General features: G+C 38.4%; 1 protein-coding gene across 13 annotated transcripts in view; it reads left to right on the top strand.

Moving 5' to 3' along the window:
* Macrod2 (mono-ADP ribosylhydrolase 2) overlaps positions 1 to 24,064 on the top strand; it is a 1,947,949-nt gene that overhangs the window by 186,008 nt on the left and 1,737,877 nt on the right. Inside the window, exon 4 of one of the 13 annotated variants that reach the window (XM_060383177.1) lies at positions 6,228 to 7,641. The exons of the other annotated variants lie outside the window; for them this stretch is intronic. Within the exon in view, the coding sequence (XP_060239160.1) occupies positions 6,228 to 6,265 (38 nt within the window). The 3' untranslated portion in view covers positions 6,266 to 7,641. Of the gene's footprint in view, positions 1 to 6,227; positions 7,642 to 24,064 lie in introns of those variants that run through there. 13 annotated transcript variants of the gene reach the window in all.

Raw genomic sequence — 24,064 nt, 5'->3', positions numbered from 1 at the left:
ATGTGGATGTAAAGTTTACATGGTTTAGGATTTGTTGCCCCAGGCTGTGAACTTTTCCTTTGCTTTCATTTATTTAGCTTTTTTTTTACTTCCTTTACTTTTATAAATTAGTTTATATGTAAATAATTATTCCTAAGATGTCAGTTCTTCCCCAGTACATATATACAATATGTCTCAAATGTGACTATCAACCCTTGAAAACTGTCATGCACATGTGTGTTGTGTGTTAGCTGTGTGTGTAGTATACACGCACAGCTGCATGTGTGCGTTCATGTGCATCTGTGGAGACGAGAGGTCCATGCCCAGTGTCTTCCTCAGTTCTCCACTGTGTTTTTCATGACCCTGGAGCTCTCCAGTGCATCTAGGCCAGGAGGCCTGTGAGTTCAGGGATCCTTGAGTCTCACTTCTCCAGCCTGGAATTCTGCATACACCACCATGCCCAGCATTTTACATGGGTCCTGGAGATTCAAACCCTGGGCCCTATGCTTGGGTATCAAGGACTTTACTGACCAGACCATCTCCCCACCTCCAACTTGGCAGAATTCTAAAACATAACATAGGAAAGATTACATAGGCTTAGTTTAGTGATGAGCTTTTAGGTAAAACACCAAAAGTATTATCCATCAGAATGGAGATTCATTAACTAACAATTTCTGCTTTAGGAAGGTAACTGTTGAGGAAATCAAAAGAAGCCACAGGCTGGACCAAGACTTTATAAAACACGTATATGAAAAACAGGTGGAATCTGAAACAAAAACAAAACAAAACAAAACAAAACAAAAAACAACCTAAAAATTTGACAATAAGAAAACAATCCAGTTAAAAAGCACATAGGTTATCTGAGTAGACGTTTTAGCACAAAAGATGTCCATGGGAAATGTGCATATGACAACAGGCCCACTGTCACTAGCAATTTTCAAATTTAAAGTCATGAACTTCTGCTCTGCTGCTGTCACACTGGCTAGCACACTGCTTCCATAATGGCTAAATCTGAAACACTGACAGTGTTAAGTGCTGGCAGGGATGTGGAGTAACGGAAGCTCTTGTTCATTGATGGTTGAAAGGTCTTCTTATAAAACTGAAAACAATTGCTCTGCATGATCCAGCAGATGTACTTCTGAGTATTGACTCAGATGAGCTTAACGCTATCCACACAGAACCTTTCACATGATTGTCTGTGAAAGCTTTCTTAGAGTTGTTGGAAAGCGGCAGCAATCAGAATTTCCTCTACTAGAAAACTCAATAAATAAGCCTGGGTACATTGATACCGTGGGCTCTTTAGTGATAAGAGAATTGACTTGTTTAAGCTAGGGCACAAACCTGGAGAAGTCTTCTTAAGTATTACTAAGTGAAAATGAGCAGTGGCACGAGGCTGTGGTACCTAATACACCTTGTTTTGTGAGCAGCAAGCAGTGGCGACGGTGAGCAGGGCTGAAAGGGGAGCGTGCCTGCCAAGCACATGGCGTTGGTAAGGCACTACGGTGTGGCACAGCCTGTAGAGGTGGGTCATACAATAAGCCATGCTAGTTGAAACAGTTATGTTCATCACTTACAGTAAACTACCACACCAACCAATGTAGATGTTAACAATTGTGGCGACTTCAGACCAAGAAAAGGAAGTAAATATTTTGATTAATTTGTGTGTGTGTGTGTGTGTGTGTGTGAACCTAAAACTGCAGTACTGTAAAACTCACTGACATGCTAAGTAAAAAAAACAAAAAAAAAAACAAAAAAAGGAGGAGGAAGAGGAGAAGTGAGGAAGAAGAAAGAAGAAGAAGAAGGAGGAGGAGGAGGAGGAGAAGGAGGAGGAGGAGGAGGAAGAGGAAGAGGAGGGGAAAACACTCCCTGACAACAACAGGCTCATGGTGAGTGAGCCACTTTTTCCATGGTTAGCAAAGTCAGTTATTTCCTATTTCATAGTTGTTCTCTTAAAACATGTTTTCTATTTATTCTCTCTTCAATATTATTCTTATCTGATTGGTTAATACATATCTTAACCATAGGAAACTGAGGGAAGGAAGATTTGTAAAAGGTAACTTTTTCTATCAGAGTAATATATATGCATATTTTGTCTTAATTTATTCAATAAATATTAAGTATATGTTCTGGACACATGGTTCCAGTGGTAAAGTAAAAGCACATAGTCTAGTGGGAGGTAAAATATAAATAAAAAAGGCTTTCTGTGATTTGGTAAAAGCTTTTGAGGTTATGGTAAGTGTTAAGGGAAAGCAATCGGAAGTATTTGATCAGGGATATAGTAGCTGATAGACTTTTTTAATGGTTGTTCATTATGTGTGGTTTTTTTTTCTTTTTTTTATTATTAGTTACATTTTATTAACTCTGTATCCCAGCTGTGTCCTGCTCCCTCATTCCCTCCCAAACCCTCCCCCCCTCATCTCCTCCCTGCCCCTTTCCAAGTCCACTGATTAAGGAGGACCTCCTCCCCTTTCATCTGACCCTGTTTTATCAGGTATCTTCAGGACTGGCTGCAAAGTCCTCCTCTGTGGCCTAACAGGACTGTTCCTCCCTTGGGGAGTGGGAAGGGCAAAGAGCCTGCCATTCAGTTCCTGTCAGAAATAGTCCCTGTTCCCCTTACTAGGGTACCCACTTGGATACTGAGCTACCATGGGCTATATCCAAGCAGAGGTTCTAGGTTATATCCATCCATGGTGCTTGGTGGAGTATCAGTCTCAGAAAAGACCCCTGTACCCAGATATATTTAGTCCTTGTGGAGCTCCTATCCTTTCCATATCATACTAACTCCCCCTTGTTTCATATGATTCCCTGTACTCTGCCAAAGGTTTGGTTATGAGTCTTAGTATCTGTTTTGATACACTGCTAGGTAGAGTCTTTCAAGGGCCATTGCAGTAGGCTCCTGTCCTGTTGCTTGTTTTCTTCTACATCCAATGCACCTCCCATTTGTCTTTCTAAGTGAGGATTGATCATCTTACCCCAGGTCCTCTTTCTTGTTTATGTTCTTTAGGTCTATAGATTTCATTATTTTTATCATATCTTATAGGACTATATGAGTGAGTATATACCATGTGTGTCTTTCTTCTTCTGGGATACCTCACTCAGAATGATCTTTTCTAGATCCCACCCTTTGCCTGCAAATTTCATTATTTTCTCATTTTTGATTGCTGAGTAGTATTCCATTGTGTAAAAATACTACAATTTCTGTATCCATTCTTCCGTTAAGGAGCATCTGGGTTGTTTCCAGGTTTTGGCTATTACAAATAAAGCTGCTACAAACATGGTTGAGCAAATGTCCTTGTTGTGTATTTGAGCAAATTTTGGGTATATGCCTAGGAGCGGTATAGCTGGCTCTTGAGGAAGCGCTATTCCTAATTGTCTGTGAAAGTGCCAGATTGACTTCCAAAATGGTTGTACCAGTTTACATTCCCAGCAGCAATGGAGGAGGGTTCCCCTTTTTCTACAACCTCTCCAGCATGTGTTGTCACTTGAGTTTTTCATCTTGGCCTTTCTGATGGGTGTGAGGTGAAATCTCAGGGTCATTTTGATTTGCATCTCCCTGATGGCTAAGGATGTTGAGCATCTATTTAAGTGTTTCTCTGTCATTCTATATTCCTCTACAGAGAATTCTCTGTTTAGCTCCTTAGCCCATTTTTTAATTGGATTACTTGATTTATTGCTTTTTAACTTCTTTACTTCTTTATCTGTGCTGAATATTAGCCTCTGTCAGATATAGGGTTGGTGACAATCCTTTCCCAGTTTGTAGGCTGAAGTTTTGTTCTGACAACAGTGTCTTTTGCTTTACAGAAGCTTTTCAGTTTCATGAGGTTCCATTTATTGACTGTTGATCTTAGAGCCTATGCTGTTGGTGTTCTGTTCAGGAAGTTGTCTCCTATGCCAATGGGTTCTAGGCTCTTCCCCACTTTTTCTTCTAACCGATTTAGAGTATCTGGTTTTATGTTGAGGTCTTTGATCCACTTGGACTTTAGTTTTATGCAGCTTGATAAATATGGATCTATGTAGACAGTCAGTTGGACCAGCACCATTTGTTGAAGATGCTGTCTTTTTTCCATTGAATGGTTTTGGCTTCTTTGTCAAAAATCAAATATTCCTAGGTGTGTGGGTTTATTTCTGGGCCTTCTATTCGGTTTCATTGATCCTCCTTTCTGTTTCTATGCCAATACCATGCAGTTTTTATTACTATTGCTCTGTAGTACAGCTTGAGATAGGGGATGGAGATACCTCCAGATGATCTGTTGTTGTACAGGATCGTTTTGAAGATTCTGGGTTTCAGCAAACCTATAGCCAACATCAAACTCAATGGAGAGAAACTTAAATCAATCTCACTGAAATCAGGGACAAGACAAGGCTTCCCACTCTCTCCATATCTCTTCAACATAGTACTTGAAGTTCTAGCTAAAGCAATAAGACAACTAAAGGAGATCAAGGGGATACAAATTGGAAAGGAAGAGGTCAAAGTGTCACTATTCACAGGTGATATGATAGTATACATGAGTGACCCCAAAAATTCAACCAGAGAACTCCTTCAGCTGATAAACACCTTTAGCAAAGTGGCAGGATACAAAATCAACTCAAAAAATCAGAAGCTCTCCTATATACCAAAGACAAAAGGGCCGAGAAAGAAATCAGGGAAATAACACCCTTCACAATAACCACTAAGAACATAAAGTACCTTGGGGTGACTCTAACCAAGCAAGTGAAAGACCTGTTTGAAAAAAACTTTAAGTCTCTGAAGAAAGAAATTGAAGAAGATATCAGAAGATGGAAAGATCTCATACTTTTCAGATGGCAAATAGATATAGTTTAAAAACTTTTGAAATATGTTTATTATTACACATTATCTTATTTAATATACTCTATTGAGATTCAGATTTTAGCATGTGTTAGGTATGGGTAGTGAGATATGTTCCTTTGCAGTTTGAGTGGGATTTCTGTTTTTCTATTGTTTCCTTTCTTTTGCCCTCATTACAGCCTGTCTTATACACAGGCACACATACATGCATATAAACACTCAAATGTCTCAGCATTCCACATAGCCAAACACACACACACACACACACACACACACACACACACACACACACACAGACTTCCTGCACTTACAGGTGAACTAACTGAAAGGGCTAAGGAGCCCAGGTATATGCAATGTCCCCCTGCCCTTCCTCCTTGCCTCAAATATTATTGCTTTCACTCCTTGCTCATTGTATTAGATAGGTAAAACATTTAAATGGTTGCAATTTTAATAAACCATAATGAGCTCATTATGTTTTGAAAGTCAAGCATAGGTCAAAGCAGCTGTTTTTTATAACTAACTTTTACTTTTTAGGTGTATTTTTTACATGATACACTCACACTGTTTGTATCTATCTATATCTGATAATTGGAACTTAGTAAAAGGGCAGTATAAATAGAAACTCAAGTCACATCGCCATCGGCAGATTAAGAGAGACATGTAGCTATATGCACCTTTATTATTAGCCTCATCTCCAGGCTAATAGCTTCCAGTGGGGAAAAGAGAAAATCTGTATTGTGAATAGCTATGGACTTGACTTAATAAAGCTTAAACTCATACTAGAGTTTTAATTGTTTAAATTATTTTAATTATGTCTCTTAAGGTAATGAAAGTCCTTGATTGAACATTTAAATATTTTGCATAATAACATTAATTTTCTATGCATACATCGCATTTCAGTTTTGTAGCAGAGGCACACTGTGGTTAAAAACATGCGTTCGCATTGGTAGCCTGGGGTAGGCTGTGAGTGCTCCAGAGGGCTTGTGAGCACTGCTCTGAACTGCTGACCTGTACTGCCTCCCATCACCGGCAGAATGCCTATTTCCCCACCTGAAGTTGTCTGGAGAGATACAGAGAAATGCCTCGTCCATCTGCAAGGAGCAACCAACTACATTTATTTTGGAAATGGTAGGAGGAGTCGCTTTGCTCTATACACAGACGCACAAGTAGAGCAGTTGCATAACACGCTCTGTCTGCGTGAATTGCGCTTTCTCCATGGTTCATGTAACTACTTTCCTTTCAACCCGCAGCACATCTGAGACAGATTTCCCGGGACGCTCACACTGTATTTGGGATTTAGAAGCCACAGGCCTCATTTACAGGTGCATGCGCAGTGTGGCCACGTGGAATCCCGTGATAAGTTTAACTTTTCTTTTTCACTGGGAAAGAAAGTAATATAACAACAAAAGATTTATCGTACTTTTTGTTGTTATTCTTGTAGATGACACGTTGCTCACGATGCTCACGTCAACTCACTGATGTGTGAAGTTCTAAACTGACAGGTTGAGAAGCAGCTCAGGACCAAGTGTCTTAGCTTATGCAACCAAGATTTCTGTGAACTGTTGCCATTGGAAATTACTTGATACCTTGTTTCCCCTTGGAAAAAGAAACACATGCATGTTTTTAAGTCAAATGTAGCCTGCTTTGATAGCTTGTGCTTAAATGCTCCAGTTTTAAGTCATGGTGTGAAGTCAGTCATTCTTTGGAAAAGCAGTTACATATTGGAAAACGACTTGATTTCATAAACTTTTAAAATTAAGTGAGATTAATTAATGGGAGGTTAAAATTCTTAGCAGTTCATGCAGTACTTGAGGATTTGTGAGTGTTAAAATAAAAGCAGTTTCATTCACTTTGTCTGAGACCTTGCTTACTCTAATACAGTGGTTCTCAGCCTGTGGGCTGAACCTTTGGGGGTCACAGATCAGATACTGTGCATTTCAAATATTTACATGATGATTCATAACATTAGCAAACTACAGTTATAAAATATTACAAAATGATTTTATGGTTGGGAGTCACCACAACATGAGAGACTGTATTAGAGGCTCTCCGCATCAGGAGGGTTGAAGACCACTGCTCCAGTATCGAGTTTATATCCTCAGTCTTGAGTGGCCCATTTAAAACAGAATAAGAGAACAGAATGATAGCATTGAACGTTTGCTTAGTCAACAAAAGCAATAGTTTAGCTCAAGGCATTTTGAGATTATAGGCATGAAATTAAATCTGAGGTTGCAATCACCTTTGCTTCGCTCTTAGTCTTGCGCTCTAGCCCATCCCACAAGGCTGCCTTGCTTCCTAAGCCTGGGATCACGGCACCACTAATTTGAGACTTCAGTGCTTATATTGGACACACCTGTACTTTTAAAATATGGTATGCCTTTGATTACATAAATCATCATTTTGCTTATAATTTTGAAGCTACCTAAGTTTTAACCTATTTTCAATCAAAGTATAGCAACATTTCAACAATGTTTTTTACTATTAAATCCAATGATCATTATCTTTTGTTGCATTGAATTCTATCTCGATTATTCAAATTTAGTTTTAGTGAGAGTGTATGAATAAACTATCAAGTACTTTCCAGTCTAAAGAACTTCTTATTTATCCTTACTCATTAGTAATTTAGATTTTTAGTATGGAATGCTGGTTTAGTATTCCAGGTGAATAGTTTTCTCTAACAGGTTGAATGTAGCATTTGCTGTTATGGATAAGTCTACTGTCAGTCCAAATATGTTTTCTACAGCAATCTCCAGATTTTCTTTTTGTCTTACAAGGTATTCATGAGAGTTTGACTCATATGGATTCTTGTGTATGTAATGTTTATGTATAGAAATAAATATGTAATCTCCCATTTCTTTAGTGTGATGACTCTTCTATTAATTTTGGAAAAGTATAAGCCATATCCCTCTACAAATATTACCTTTGTGATTCTCTTTTTTAACCTGGTGGTAATTCTGTTATGCAAACAACACCCCAAGTCATTTAATTTCTCTTTGATATTTTTTGTTTTCTTTTTTTATTTTATTTATTTATTTTTATTGATTACAGTTTATTCACTTTGTATCCCCCCTGTACCTCCCTCCCTCCGCCCCTCCCAATCCTACCCTCCCTCTGCTCCACCTGTGTCCCTCTCCCAGTCCACTGATAAGGGAAGTCCTCCTCCCCTTTCCTCTGATCCTAGTCTATCAGGTCTCATCAGGACTGGCTGCATTGTCTTCCTTTGTGGCCTGGTAAGGCTGCTCCTCCCTCAGGGGGAGGTGATCAAAGAGCAGGCCAATCAGCTTATGTCAGAGGCAGTCCCTCTTCCCATTACTATGTAACCCACTTGGACACTGAACTGTCATGTGATACATCTGTGCAGAGGTTCTAGGTTATCTCCATGAATAGTCCTTGGTTGGAGTATGAGTCTCTGGGAAGCTCCCTGTGTTCAAATTTTCTGGTTCTGTTGCTCTCCTTGTGGACCTCCTGTCCTCTCCAGGTCTTACTATCTCTCACTTTTTTGATAAGATTCCCTGCACTCTGCCCAAAGTTTTGGTGTGAGTCTCAGCATCTGCCTTGATACCCTGCAGGGTAGAGCCTTTCAGGTGCCCTTTGTGGTAGGCTCCTGTCCTGTTCCCTGTTTTCTCCCTCCTCTGATGTTCATCCTCTTTGCCTTTCTGAATGGGGATTGAGCATCTTAGCTGGAGTCTTCCTTCCTGATTAGCTCCCTTGGGTGTACAGATTTTAGTATGTTTATCGTATATACTCACTCATAAGTGGATATTAGACATATAATATAGGATAAACATACTAAAATGTTATGTGTTCTTTTATGTGTTTCTCCCTCATAATTCTCTTTAGTAGAGTTTAAATGATAGGCTTGTTCATTCATTTACTAAATTCTTTCATTTCTTGTTTTTGCTTTTAATTTTTGAGATTATTTTCATTTTATTTTTCTTGATTTATTTGCTTACATGTGCATATTTTAATAGTCATTGTGTTTATTTCTTGGGATAAAGTCTTCTATCCATTAACAATTAACCTTATTTTCTTTGTGTGGTTTCACAATTATTATTTTTTACTTGGCTCACCATTAATATAGGCTATTTTATACTGGAGTCCTTCATATTGGAAGTGTGGAAATGTTCTATAAGATAGCTTTTGTTTGATTTGCAAGGAATTTAGAGATACCCATCATTCTAAATAAGTGAAATTTTCATCTGAAATCTCTTCGCAGCATATGTAATGTGACTATAGACCCCGCCCTTTTGTGTGGTCATATACTGGTATTCTAACATACTGTGGATGATTCTTCCATGTATAATTTTTTCAGATTCCTGCAAACATGCAATAAATGCTACTGTTGTAAGTTTTAGAGATTTCTTTATGCAGGTGACTTGGTTTCCATTTCTCTTCTCTCATAGACACCTGGAGTTACTAGCTGTTAAGACCTGATTCTTAGTAAAAAAAATTTCATTTTAGCTTTGCCTATCATTGTAGATGATTTCCACTTAGACTACTTATGGATCTTTTAAATTTAAAGATCTATCATAGCTTTCATAATAGTACATATTTTGTCTATCGTAATATGATATTTACTATCTTGGAAAATATACATCTCACATATAGAATATAAAATAAGTTGTGATATGCTTTTCCTGAAATTTGAAATAGCTTCAGGCAAATATTTTCTATCTTCTTTTGCTCCTCTCTTAGTCACATGAACGACTGAAGCAACATTGCACTGCTCAGTCCATGGAGAGTATGATGAGTGAATCAACCAATCAATCAGTTAGTAGGTGGACACAGAGAAGATAGCACAAGGATTAAAGTAGTGCTTGTCCTGTATTGTCTCTGGCCTAGCTGTAATATTTTTTTCTTTCTAATTCTTTTATTCTTTTTTTAAATTTAGTTATACTTTATTTACTTTGTATCCCCCCTCTAGTTCCATCTCTCCTCCCCTCCCAATCCTTCCCTTCCTCCCCCTTCTCCACACACTCCCCTCCCCAAGTCCACTGGTTGGGGAGGGTTTCTTTTTCTTCCTTCTGATCCTAGTCTGTTAGGTCTCATCAGGAGTGGCTGCATTGTCTTCCTCTGTGGCCTGGTAAGGCTGCTCCCCCCTCAGGGGGAGGTGATCAAAGAACAGGCCAATCAGTTCATGTCAGAAGCAGTCCCTCTTCCCATTACTGTGAAACCCACTTGGACACTAAACTGCCATGGGCTACATCTGTGCAGGGGTTCTAGGTTATCTCCATGCCTGGTGCTTGGTTAGAGTATGAGTCTCAGGAAAGACCCCTGTGCTCAAATTTTTTTGGTTCTGTTGCTCTCCTTGTGGACCTCCTGTCCTCTCCTGCTCTTACTATTATTTCCCACTTCTTTCATAAGATTCCCAGCATTCTGCCCAAAGTTTGGTCATAAGTCTCAACATCTGCTTTGATAGTCTATAGGGCAGAGCCTTTCAGAGGCCCTCTGTGGGAGGCTCCTAACTTGTTTCCTGTTTTCTTCTTCTTCTAGTGTCCATCCTCTTTGCCTTTAGGAGTGGGGATTGAGCATTTTGCCAGAGTCCTCCCTCTTGATTAGTTTCTTTAGGTGTACAGATTTTAGTAGGTTTATCCTATATTATATGTCTATATGAGTGAGTATATACCGTGCGTGTCTTTCTCCTTCTGGGACAGCTCATTCAGGATGATCCTTTCCAGATCCCACCATTTACCTCTAGCTGTAAATTTACAACATTTTTTTTTATTTCTCTGTTTACTTCTTTTGCCTATGATAAACAGGAATTACATACCTATTTATTCACTTAACAAATGTTTATCAAATATTAACATTTTTGGCAAGACACCATTTTAAACACAGGATATGGCAATATGCAATACCTTTGCTTTAATAAAACAATATTGATTGTGTGTGAACAGGAGAGCAGAGAGTCAGATAATAAAGCAATAAATGTAGTACTTACCAAGCCTTTACACTGCGATGAAAGACTCTGAGGCAGACTCACAGGGATGGAGAGGAGACACATTGTGCTATTCTCTGGGCAGCAGTGAAAAACTACCCAGTGAAGTGTAGCACATTCGAACAGTGAAGTCACAGTCTACGTGTGTGTCTGTGCAAGAGCATTGTAGGCAGCATGTTTAAGAGGACCACACTCTACCGGAAGAGTGCTGACAGTGGAGTGAGTGCAGAGTGTGGCAGGAAAGGTTAGACGAGAGGCAGAGGACAGCTCCTGTGACCTTGAATGAGGTGGAGAGACCAGGGAATTTCATGTAGTAGAGTGACATGATCTATCTCATGATCTAAAGGGAACATTAACTCCACCAGCTTCATGGAAACAATAGGTATAGGAAGGCAAGAGCAAAGACAGGAGTACAAACTGAGTTAAGATTGGAGTGATCAAGACTGGAGAAGATAGTGGTTTATAACAGGGTGGTCCAGGTGAAGATGATGAAAAGATGATTGATTCTGAACATGTTTCAAAGGTGAAGATAGCAGTGTTTGTTCAAGGAAAGATCTCAGGAAAAAAAAAAAAAAAGAAGTAGTTGAAAGTTGTCCTGTGGTTTTGGCCTAAGAAATTAGAGCAATAGGTTCACTAGGTAATGAAATAAGGTTATGTATAGGAAGAACAGTCGTGGGTATGGAAATTCAGAGCATGGTTTGCATAAGATGAAGTTTAGAGTAACTGCATAAAACAAGGTAGCCTGGTGATAAATTTCGGGGCTTAGGAGCATAAAGATAGCAATTAAAAATGTAACATTAAATCTTTCCTGTCCTCCTTAAATATCTCTCCAGTATTTCAGTCTTGCTGCAGCCTGCTTGTAAGAGTCTTTCCTACCACCCCACCCCAACTTCCCTTGGACTCTGAGTCTTGATGTGGACCCAGTGTCCCTTAGCTTTTTCTTGCCCAACTTCTCACCCTTTCCTTCTAGCTCATCTCCACTGCTTTATGTGAACCACTGACCAACAGAAATACCTTCTACCAGGGACTACTCAGTTGAGATTTAGGTAGATGATTGTCACTATTTTTTCTGTCCTTCATCTGGTCTCTCCAGAATTACTCTTTCTTTTGTAGTAGGCTGCCTGCAGAATCCCTTTCTTCCACCCCACCACCACTCCCTCCACTCTCTTGCCTCTTGGTGTGGTACCCCTAGCTGTTTCCTGTTGCCCCTCTCAGCCTTTCCTCTTAGCCCAACAACATTTCTTTGTGTTGCCTGCTGACCAGCAGAATCATTCTTTATCACAGACCCCATAGTCATCACCCTTGTCTGGAGTCCAGAGAAGACAGCAGCAAAGAACCGAACAACCACCCAAAAAAGACAAGACCAGACATCTACATCAAGAAATACCTCAAACATCATAGCTATGGCTGCCTAAATCCCAGCCCAAAGTAACAAGCATGAACTGCCAAGACAATATGTGTCCTCCAGAAGCCAGCAACCCATTGCAGTAGACTTCAAGAAATACAATTTAGCTGAAACACAACAAGGACTTCAAAATAGCAATTATGAATATGCTCAAAGGCCTTAAGGAGGATATGAATAAGTGCCTTAATGAAGACTGTAAAAACACAGAGTTGAATGAAATGAAGAAATCATTTCAAGATATGAAAATAGAAATAGAACCACTAGAGAAATGCAAACTGAAATAACATTAGAGATGAAAAAATTAGGATGCCAAACAAAAACCTTATAGTAAGCCTCAACAATAGATTAAACACATGGAAGAAAGAACTCCAGGTCTTGACGAAAAAAATGAAGAAATGGACAAATTAATCAAAGTGTTATATATTAAAAAATTCCAGGCACAAAACATCTACAAAATCTGGAATATTATGATAAGACCAAATGTATGACTAATAGGAATAGGAGAAGAAACCCAGGTCAAAGGCACAAAAGATATTTTAAACAAAACTATTAAGAAGAAATATTCCCAATCTAAAGAAAGAGATGTCTATTAAGGTACAAGAAACATAGGGGACATCAAATAAACAGAACCAGAAATTTCTCACAATACATATAATTAAAACACTAAATGTATAAAACAGAAAAAAGATATTAAAAGCTACAAAGGAGAAATACCATGTTACATATCAAGGCAGACCCATTAGAACAAAGCTCAATGTTTCAGTGGAAATTCTGAAAGCCAGAAGGGCCTGGACAGGTGCCAGCCAAGACTACAATACCTAGCACAACTATCAATCACAGTTGACTGAGAAAGAAAAGCAATTCACAATAAAACCAAATTTAAACACTTTGTATCATGTATCCAGCTCTACAGAAGGTACTAGAAGGGAAATTTCTGACCAAACTCTATTCAAGAAGACACAAAAAATAAATACTCCCTGAAGAGTTAATCAAAGGAGGAAGGAAAAAAATAACAACCTAGACCATAACAACATAATAATGGAAATCAATAAACACTATTCATTAGTAAGTCTCAATATTAATTGTCTCAATCTCCAACAAAAAGACACAATCTAACAGATTACATTAGAAAACAGGATTTTTTTTTTTTTAAATCAAATTTGAGAAATACACCTCACTATCAAGGGTAGACATTACCTCAGGTTAAAAGATGAAAAAAGGTATTGCAAGCAAATGGACCCAAAAAGGAAGCTGGTGTAGCTATTGTAATGTCAGACAACATAGGCTGTAATGGAAGTTTTTATGTAAATATGTTTTGTTTTGATCCCAGGTATGGGGTTTTAGTTTGGGCTTTAGTTTGTCCACAGCTGATAACTGCCTCCTGCGGCATGTGGTCTTTGTCAGCTGGTAACAGTTTGCCTCATGCAGCATAGAAAGAGGTCTAGGATTCTGAGGGACATAAATACTAGAACCCGGAAAGAGAGGGGCTGGGTTTGGAGAGACCAGAGATGGATGGTGTGGTGGCTTGGAGGAGACAGATGGAGACAAATGTTTCAGCGCAGCAGCTTGGAGGTGACTGCTGGCTGCATTTGCTGCTGACAGAGACTGGTATAGCCCCAAGAGCCCATCAACCCTAAACAGCCAGGAGAGCTGGGGTGTCTGTGCCCCCTCGCCCCAGTAACCTTCTCTTTCTTACCTAGAGTTGAAAAGTTGGTGGAAAGGTGGTAGAGGCTTAAATACCCCAAATAAAATAGTGTTTAAAAATGAGCACAAAAATAGACTTCAAACCAAAACTAATCAGAAGACATAGGGAAAGATACTATATAATACTTTTTAATGGAAAATTATGCAAAGATGTTATTGCAGTGTTAGCATTCATGGACCAAACACAAGGGCACCCACATTTATAAAAGAAACAGCTTAAATCACATATTGAGTCTCACACAGTGTTGGTAGATGACGTCAGCATCTCACTGTTACCAATAGACAGTTCATCCAGACAAAAACTGAACAAGAAATGATGGAGCTAAGTGATATCAAATGGACCTAGCAGATATTTACAGATCATTCCATCCAAACACTAAAGGATATACTTCCTTCTTAGCAGCTAATGAAGCTTTCTCCAAAGTTGGCCATATATTAGGACACAAAGCAAATCTCAATAGAACAAGAAAATTGGGATAATGCGCTACATCTTATCTGACTACCATGAATTAAAGCTGGATATCAACAACAGCAGAAACAGAAAGTATCCAAACTGATGGATACTGAATAACTTATTACTGAGTGAAACTGGATGAAGACAGAAATCAAGAATTAAATTAAAAAAAACTTTTTAGAATTGAATGAAAATGAAAACACAACATACCAACATGTATGGGACACAATGAGGGTGGTTCTAAGAGGCAGGTCCATAGTGCTCGCTGCACCAAAAACCTGGGTAGATATCAGATCTCATATTACTAACTTAGTGACACACCTGAAGTCTTTGTAACAGCAAGAAGAAGTAATACCCAAAGAGAAGAAATAACCAAACTCGGGTCTGAAATCCATAAAATATAAAATTTGCAGGTGAATTTGCAGGACCTGGAAAGGATCATCCTGAGTGAGCTGTCCCAGAAGCAGAAAGACACACACGGTATATACTCACTCATATAGACATATAACATAGGATAAACCTACTAAAATCTGTACATATAAAGAAACTAATCAAAAGAGAGGACCCTGACGAAAACGCTCAATCCCCACTCCTAAAGACAAAGAGGATGGACATCAGAAGAAGAAGAAAACAGGAAACAAGTTAGAAGCCTCCCACAGAGGGCCTCTGAAAGGCTCTGCCATGCAGACTATCAAAGCAGACGCTGAAACTTATGGCCAACTATCGGGCAGCGTGCATGGAATCTTATGTAAGAAGTGGGAAGTAGTAAGAGCTGGAGAGGACAGGAGGTCCACAAGGAGAACAACAGAACCAAAAAAATTTGAACACAGGGGTCTTCCCAGAGACTCATACTCCAACCAAGGCCTATTCATGGAGATAACCTAGAACCCCTGCACAGATGTAGCCCATGGCAGTTTCGTGTCCAAGTGGGTTACATAGTAATGGGAAGAGGGACTGCCTCTGACATAATCTGATTGGCCTGCTCTTTGATCACCTCCCCCTGAGGGAGGAGCAGCCTTACCAGGCCACAGAAGATGACAATGCAGCCACTTCTGATGAGATCTGATAGACTAAGATCAGAAAGGAAGGAGAGGAGGACCTCCCCTATCAGTGCACTTGGGGAGGGGCATGTGTGAAGAAGGGGGAGGGAGCGTGGGATCGGGAGGGGAGGAGGGAGGGACTTATGGGGGGATACAAAGTGAATAAAATGTAATTAATAAAAAATTTTTTGTTAAAGAATAAAAAAATTAAAATTAAGGAAAAGTTGTTTTTTTTTTAAACTGACAAACTTTTAGCCAAACTAACTAAAAGACACAGAAAGAAGATTCAAATTAGTAGAATTAGAAGTGAAAGGGGGAGATATAGCAGACAGCAAGGAAATCCAGGCAACAATAAGTACATAGCTGAAGAATCTATACTCCTTCAAACTAAAAAACCTGAAAGAAATAGATGAATTTCTTGCTATCTATGACCTACCAAAGTTCAATTAAGATCAAATAAGTAATTTAAGCAGACCATAACCCCTAGTAAAAATAGAAGCAGTAATTAAAATTCTCCAAACAACAACAACAAAAAACCAGTGCCGGATGGATTCAGTGCAGAATTCTACAAGGTCTTCAAAGACTTATTTCAAATATGCCACAAATTGTTCCACAAACTACACACTGAAGCAGTATTTATTAATTCTTTCTAAGAAGCCATTACTGCACTAAACCATACAAAGAATCAACAAATAAAGAAAATTATAGACTAATATCCCTTGTGAACAGACATGCAAAAAAATCCCAACAAAGTACTTGTAAACAAAATCCAAGAACAAAAAATAAATTATACAACATGATCAAGTAGGCTTTATCTCAGAGATGTGGGCATAGTTCGACATAAATAAATCAGTAAACATAAACTATCACATAAACAAACAGACAAAAAAATGCTTGATCATCACAATAAATGCAAGGAAGGTCTTTGACCAAATCCTACATCCCTTCATAATAAAAGTCCTGGAGAGACTAGCTATACAAGGGGTATACCTTGGCATAATAAAGGCAGTTTACAAGCCTACAGCCAGCAACATCCTAAATGGAAAGAAACTGAAAGCATTTCCTCTAAAATCAGGAACAAAACAAGGATGCCATCTGTCTCCTTACCTATTCAGTATAATACTTTACATCTTAAGAGAAATAAGACAACTGAAGGAAACCAGGAGGATGTATATAGGAAAAGAAATCAAAGTAATTTATTTTCAGAAGACATGATTGTATACATAAAAGACCTGCAAAACTCTACCAGATAATTCTAAAACTGATAAGCACAAAATCCAAGACAAAATTAACACATAAAAATCAGTATCAAATGACAAGCATACTAAGAACAAAAATCAGGGAAACAGATTCTTTCACAATATCCCCCTCTTTCCATAGAGGTATGTGTATATGTATATACATGTGTATATGTACACATATACATATATACATACGTGTATGTATATGTGTCTGTATGGAATATATGTAATTTTTCTTTAGATAACTATAAACAAGCAAGTGAATGTCTTATGTAATAAATCTAAAGACAGTGAAGAAGACACCGGAAAATGAAAACATCTGCCATGCTTATGTGTTGGTAGGATTAATATTGTGAAAATAAATAGAAAATAATTCAAATTCATATTATATGAAAAATTATTTTAAAAAAGAACATAACATTGATGAGCTCTTCTAAGGAGCTATATAAGGAAGGATTGTACATTTCTTCAAGAGAAACTTGAAACTTGGATTCTGCTAGTGTCTAGGACTCATGAATATCAGCTGACTAAAAATGTATACTGGGAAGAAATAGCCAGTGAGGGCAAAGGAGAACTAAGAAGAGAATTAATGGACTCCTCAGTGCTGTGAAGAAAATGCTATAAGACATGGGAAGAGTGATCCATTTGTCAAGTACATGTTTTGAAATCTTCAATGAAGTGCTGAATGAAAATGGAGCTTGTGATGTGGCCATCATTGACTCCTTTATTGTGTCTGGGGTGATAAGATTAAAGATTTAATGAAGCATCCTAGACAATCTGGACAGCTTACAAGTTATTTATTAAACGGATGTATTAATCAGCATTTCTCATATGACACAGTCTCTTGGTGTCAGGACATGTATGTGTGAATGCAAAATAATGAGGTGTGTTCAAAAGACATCCTTGAAACCCTGTGTTGTGAAGGTGCTTCTGCGCCCCTGTTCCAGGTTTCTTCCCAGGGCTGTGTTTTAAGCGACACTGTAAAAGAGCTACAGCATTTGCAGTTAGAGTGCCAGTCATGCTCCAGTTTAAGAACTTCCCCTTTCATTCAGTTTAAAAACTTCCATTCATTCAGTATGCACTACTTGCCATCACTGATAGTTTCTAGAATAAAGAGGGCAGGCGGTGGTGGTTTGAATGAGAATGGCCCCCACACACTCTTAAGTTTGAAGGATTGATCCCAGGCGATAGAACCCTTTGGGAAGAACTGGGAGGTGTGGTCTTGCTGGAGTAAGTGTGTCACCACGGTGGGATTTAGGGTCTCAGAACCCAAACAATTCCTAGTGTGCTCTTGCTGCCTCCTGCTTGGAATCTGTATGTGAACTCTAAGCTACTGCCGCCACCATCCCTTTGTTCTGCCATTAGGGAGTCTGACCTTCTGCAGCCATAAGCCCAATTAAACACTGACTTTCCTAAGTTTTCTTGGTCATGGAATTTTGTCACAAAAATAGGAAAATAACTAAGATGCTGGCTCAGAAGAAAAGAATATAAAACATACTTCATCAACCACACTACCAAAGGATAAAAATACTTTTTTGAGTAAGGAAACTTTCTTTTTGTAAAAGGAAACTTTCTTTTTGTAAAAGTTCTTGAGTTGATATGCATGTGATAGGCAAAACCATAATTCTTCTCTGATATTACTTTTCCCCAAGTAGTAGAATTATACTGTTAATGGTTCACAGGACTATCTTCTGGGAGATTCATGTTTATTCTACTTTTGTTAGAGGAGATGATTTATCACCAACAACTTACACATTTCTAGTTAGTAAAAAAGGCTTCCAGCTCATTCAGAGTTTAAAGATTAAGCCAATTTTATCTGTCAAGTATTTATTCTTTGCCACAGAAGGAATTTAGAAATTGAGCATCTATGTTCTTATTAGAATTCTTTGGGAATGATAATAATTTAATGGCAAAATTGATGTCACTATTCAAATTAGAAATGAAATGAAAGTGGTTTTGATCCTATATTAATAAATTAATACATACAATTATTTTGATATTCCTTTTGTAAAACACAGTAATAATGACATTTATTAGCATGCAGCTTTCTGTTACTATAACAAAGTATCTGTGATAACCAACTTGAGAATGACTTGTTTCAGAGTTTTCAGTACGTGATTGTTTGGCCTCAGGGCTATCAGCCTGTGAACAGGCACAATTAAGGTGGAGAGCTTGAGATCGAATGACACTCATAGTTCATGGTGGCAGGAAATAGGAATGAGGAAGAGGAGGGCCTACCTTCTGTATCTCTACTGCAGCATGAGGATCTTAATGTATGCATTTTTAGTTATGATCTTCTTCATGCCATCTGTATGATAGTGCTTCTTGTTTTATGTATAAACATTTTAGGTTTTTATCTCATTTTCATTCAGTTCTCCCATTTTTTACTTTTAATCAAATTTTTCTCTTATATAGCTTTCTTTTTAAAATATATTTGCTAAAGCAAAAAACAAATAGTTAAGTATCAGTTATGTATACTAAATCTGTTAGAAGAAAAAGTGGGGAAGAACCTTGAACTCATTGGCACAGGAGACAACTTCCTGAGCAGAACACCAACAACACAGGCTCTAAGAGCAACAATCAATAAATGAGACCTCATTAAACTGAAAATCTTCTGTAAAGCAAAGGACACTGTCATCAGAGCAAAATGACAGCCTACAGACTGGGAAAGGATCTTCACCAACCCCCTATCTGACAGAGGGCTAATATCCAGAATATATAAAGAACTCAAGAAGTTAAAAAACAACAAACCAAGTAATCCAATTAAAAAATGGGGTACAGAGCTAAACAGAGAATTCTCTATAGAGGAATATAGAATGGCAGAGAAGCACTGAAAGAAATGTTCAACCTCCTTAGTCATCAGGGAAATGCAAATCAAAACGATCCTGAGATTTCACCTTACATGCATCATGTAATGGCTAAGATCAAAAACTTAAGTGACAGTACATGCTGGAGAGGATGTGAAGAAAGGGGAACCTTCCTCCACTGCTGTTGGGAATGTAGATTTGTACAAACACTTTGGAAATCAGTCTGGCGCTTTCTCAGATAATTAGGAATGTTTCCTCAAGATCCAGTTATACCACTCCTAGGCATATATCCAAAAGATGCTCAAGTACACAACAAGGACATTTGCTCAACCATGTTTGTAGCAGCTTTATTTGTAATAGCCAGAACCTGGAAACAACCCAGATGCTCCTCAACTGAGGAATGGATACAGAAATTGCAGAATACTACTCAGCAATTAAAAACAAGAAAATCATGAAATTTGCAGGCAGATGGTGGGAACTAGGAATGATCATCCTGAGTGAGGTATCCCAGGAGCAGAAAGACACACACGGTATATACTCACTTATAAGTGGATATTAGACATATAATATAGGATAAACATACTAAAATCTGTACACCTAAAGAAGCTAAGCAAGAAGGAGGACCCTGGGTAAGATGAACAATCCTCACTCAGAAAGGCAAACAGGATGGAAATTGGAAGAAGGAGAAAACAGGGAACAGGACAGGAGCCTACCATTGAGGGCCTCGGAAAGACTCTACCCAGTAAGGTATCAAAGCAGATGCTGAGACTCATAGCTAAGCTTTGGGCAGAGTGCAGGGAATCTTACGAAAGAAGGGGGAAATAGGAAAAACCTGGAGGGGACAGGGACTCCACAAGGAGAGTAATAGAACCAAAAAATCTGGGCCCAGGGGTCTTTTCTGAGACTGATATTCCAACGAAGGACTATGCATGGAGATAACCTAGAACCCCTGCAGAGATGCAGCCCATGGCAGCTCAGTGTCCAAGTGGGTTCCCTAGTAAGGGGAATAGGGACTGTGTCTGACATGAACTCAGTGGCCTGCTCTTTGATCACATTCCCCTGAGGGGGAAGCAGCCTTACCAGGCAGAAGAAGACAGTTCAGACAGTCCTGATGAGACCTGATAGGCTAAGGTCAGAGGGAAGGGGAGGAGGACCTTCCCTATTAGTGGACTTGGAGAGAGCGATGGGAGGAGGTGAAGAAGGGAAGGTGGGGCTGGGAGGGAATGAGGGAAGGGACTACATCTGGGATACAAAGTGATTAAACTGTAATTAATATAAAAAAGAAAAATAGAAATTAAAAAATTATTAATTTTGATTGAATTCATTATGTGGTGAGGGAAAACTCAGATTGAATGTAACTGATGAAAATTACAAGATGTAGCTGGCAATTATCAATGGAAAGTAGTGATGATACCTAGCACAGCTAATGTGATCTTTCAATAGTAAAATAGCAGGGCTGGAGAGACGGCTCAGAAGTTAAAAGTACTGGCTGCTCTTCCAAAAGTCCTGAGTTCAATTCCCAGCAACCACATGACAGCTCACACCCATCTATAATGAGATCCGGTGCCCTCCTGGCATGCAGGTGTGCATGCAAACAAAACATTGTATACATAAATAAATAAATTAAAAAAGGAAAATAACAGAATTCATTCTTTAAATTATCACTTAACATCTGCCATAGCCTTAAAGAGATAAACTAGCTAGAATTTCACCAAATACGTCCTTTCCACTTCTGATGCGTTTAAGTGACAACACTGGAATGTGGATGAGCATCTGGAGAGAGGACAGGAGTGAAGAGCATGTAACACTTGCAAAGGACGGGGCCATCAGTTACCAAATGAACCAAGAGTTGGCTGAGGAAGTTTTTTAAACTTGACATATTTATTTGTCATTGTACATCTGGGGTTCATCTTATATCTTCATAAATTTTGATATTGGTAGATGAATAAATGTTTCTCATTAGTTCATCATTTGTGCTTCTACCATAACTCCAGTTCCTGGAGAATCCAAGCATCTCCCTGACCTCCACAAGCACACACAATACACATACATGCAGGCAAGAAACTCTTGCACATAAAAATAAATAAATATTTAAAAATGAAAAGTTTATGAAAGTATCCAGTCTTATAAGATGCCATGGAAGCTGAGAAAACAAAGTTTCAGGAAAGGAGACAATGCCACAGATGTCTCTAGATCTGCCATGAAGAACTCAGAAATGAAACCAGACTGTAGGTTACCAACAGGGGTGGAGACCTGAGATTAAGATCAGTTATGTGCAAAGTCGGCAATATGAGCACTCTAGAAAAATGAAACAATAGCTGGGAAAGGAGTTGAAGCAAAAACAGTGTTTACTTTTAAAAGGAAACTAATGACCAAGAAGACCAATAAAACTAAAGAATGACCAGTGAGAGGAGTAAATAGTTTGTGAAGAAGTTAGGAATAAAGCAAAACCACAAATACATCAAGATGAAAGAAAGCAAAGACTTTCAGAGTAGGAGCCTGGAGTTGATAGCCAAGGATTCGGCTTTGCAGAGGGCCTGAGTCAGTTCTTTGAGGAGAGGGGATATGCAGAAGGAGGGTGAGAAAAATGGTACAACCAATGCCAAATCTTTAGAACTACTCAGTGAGAATTTCTTGGGGAGCAGGAATAAGTGTTGTAAGACTCCAGCGTCTGAGGGTACCATTAGGATGTAAGCTCACCGCTGGCCTGAGGGACAGAGAGACAACAAAAATCCTGATAAAGATCTTTTGATATGGTGTAAACTCTACTACAAAGTGCCTCCAGAATAAGTGTCAATATTTACAGTTGTTCGTTTGTTTAGAGGAGAGAACTGATTGTGCTGACTCAAGGTTATAATTTCAGCAGAGGACATTATTAGCTAAAGTTTGAGGCCAGCCTGGGATACATGTCCCCAAAACACCAAATAATAAACAAACAAGCAAATAAAATCTAAATTTATACTTTTTACTGTAAACTGATAACATCTGTGCCCAGAAAGCATCCAGAGTAATTAAATAGGAGACTAATAGGTAGAAACTAGATTAGACTATTAGATATCTGTAGGGTAGTAAATTAATTAGAGAAATAAAAACAGAAAACTTAAAAATTGGTTTCAGAACTGCCACAAAAGAAACCAAAATCTAAATGAAATTGAGAAAAATATTTTATCCAGTATGAAAGACAAGTGCCTAATATTTTTCTGTATCAGAACTCTGATATTTTCTTTTTTTAATTTTTTAATAATTTTTATTTTTTATATTAATAACGGTTATTTATTTTGTATCCCAGCCCATAGTGGTATTTTCTTTGTGAAACTAAGTTATCACTAGATAAATGGAGGCAAGATGTAAAATAGTTCACTTAAAAAGAGAAACACACGAGGTGCTGAGAAGAAGGTAAATTCTTTTGTGTTTGGGTGTAAAGATCTGTAAATGTCTGTTAGGTTCATTTGATTCATGACCTCTTTTAGAGACATTGTTTCTTTGTTTAATTTCTGTTTTGTTGACCTGTCCTTTGTTGAGAGTGGGGTGTTGAAGTCTCCCACTATTAATGTGTGGGGATCTATATGTGGTTGGTCACAAAGCAAGCCTCAACAGATACAAGAACATTGAAATAGTCCCTTGTATCTTGTCTGATCACGATGGAATAAAGCTGGACCTCAACAACAATGGAAATAGCAAAAAGCATACACACACATGGAAACTGAACAACTTGTTATTAAATGACAGCTGGGTCAGGGAAGAAATAAACAAAGAAATTAAAGTCTTCCTAGAACTCAATGAAAATGAAGGCACAACATACATACCCAAACTTGTGGGACACAATGAAAGCAGTGCTAAGAGGAAAGTTCATAGCACTAAGTGCCTTCAAGAAGAAATTCGAGACAACTCATTCAAGCAACTTAATGGCTCACTTAAAAACCCTAGAAAAAGAAGAAGCAGACACACCAAAAAGGAGTAGACAGCTGGAAATAATCAAACTCAGGGCTGAAATCAATCAATTAGAAACAAATAAAACAATTCAAAGAATCAATGAAACCAAGAGCTGGTTCTTTGAGAAAATCAACAAGATCGACAAACCCTAAGCCAAGCTAACTAAAAGGCAGAGAGACACCACCCAAATCAACAAAATCAGAAATGAAAAGGGGGACATAACTACAGACACTGAGGAAATCCAAACAATCATCAGGACTTACTTCAAAAGTCTATATGCCACAAAATTTGAAAATCTAAATGAAATGGACAATTTTCTTGATTGATTTGACTTACGAAAGCTGAACCAGGACCAGGTAAATCAACTAAATAGTCCTATATCCCCCAAAGAAATAGAAGCGGTCATCGAAAGTCTCCCATCCAAAAAAAGCCCAGGACCAGATGGCTTCAGCGCAGAATTCCACCAGACCTTCAAAGCAGAGCTAACACCAATTCTCTTCAAACTATTCCACAAAATAGAAACAGAAGGAACATTACCAAATTCATTCTATGAAGCCACAGTCACCTTGGTACCTAAACCTCACAAAGGCTCAACAAAGAAAGAATTTCGGGCCAATCTCCCTTATGAACATTGATGCAAAAATACTCAGCAAATTCCTTGCAAACCGAATACAAGAACACATCAAAGATATCATACGATATGACCAAGTAGGCTTCATCCCAGGTATGCATGGGTGGTTCAATATACGGAAATCC

Source organism: Meriones unguiculatus, chromosome 4 (assembly GCF_030254825.1).
Source record: "Meriones unguiculatus strain TT.TT164.6M chromosome 4, Bangor_MerUng_6.1, whole genome shotgun sequence".
NCBI lineage: Eukaryota > Metazoa > Chordata > Mammalia > Rodentia > Muridae > Meriones > Meriones unguiculatus.
Note: the sequence above shows the minus strand (reverse complement) of the source record. Positions and strands in the feature narration are given on the sequence as shown.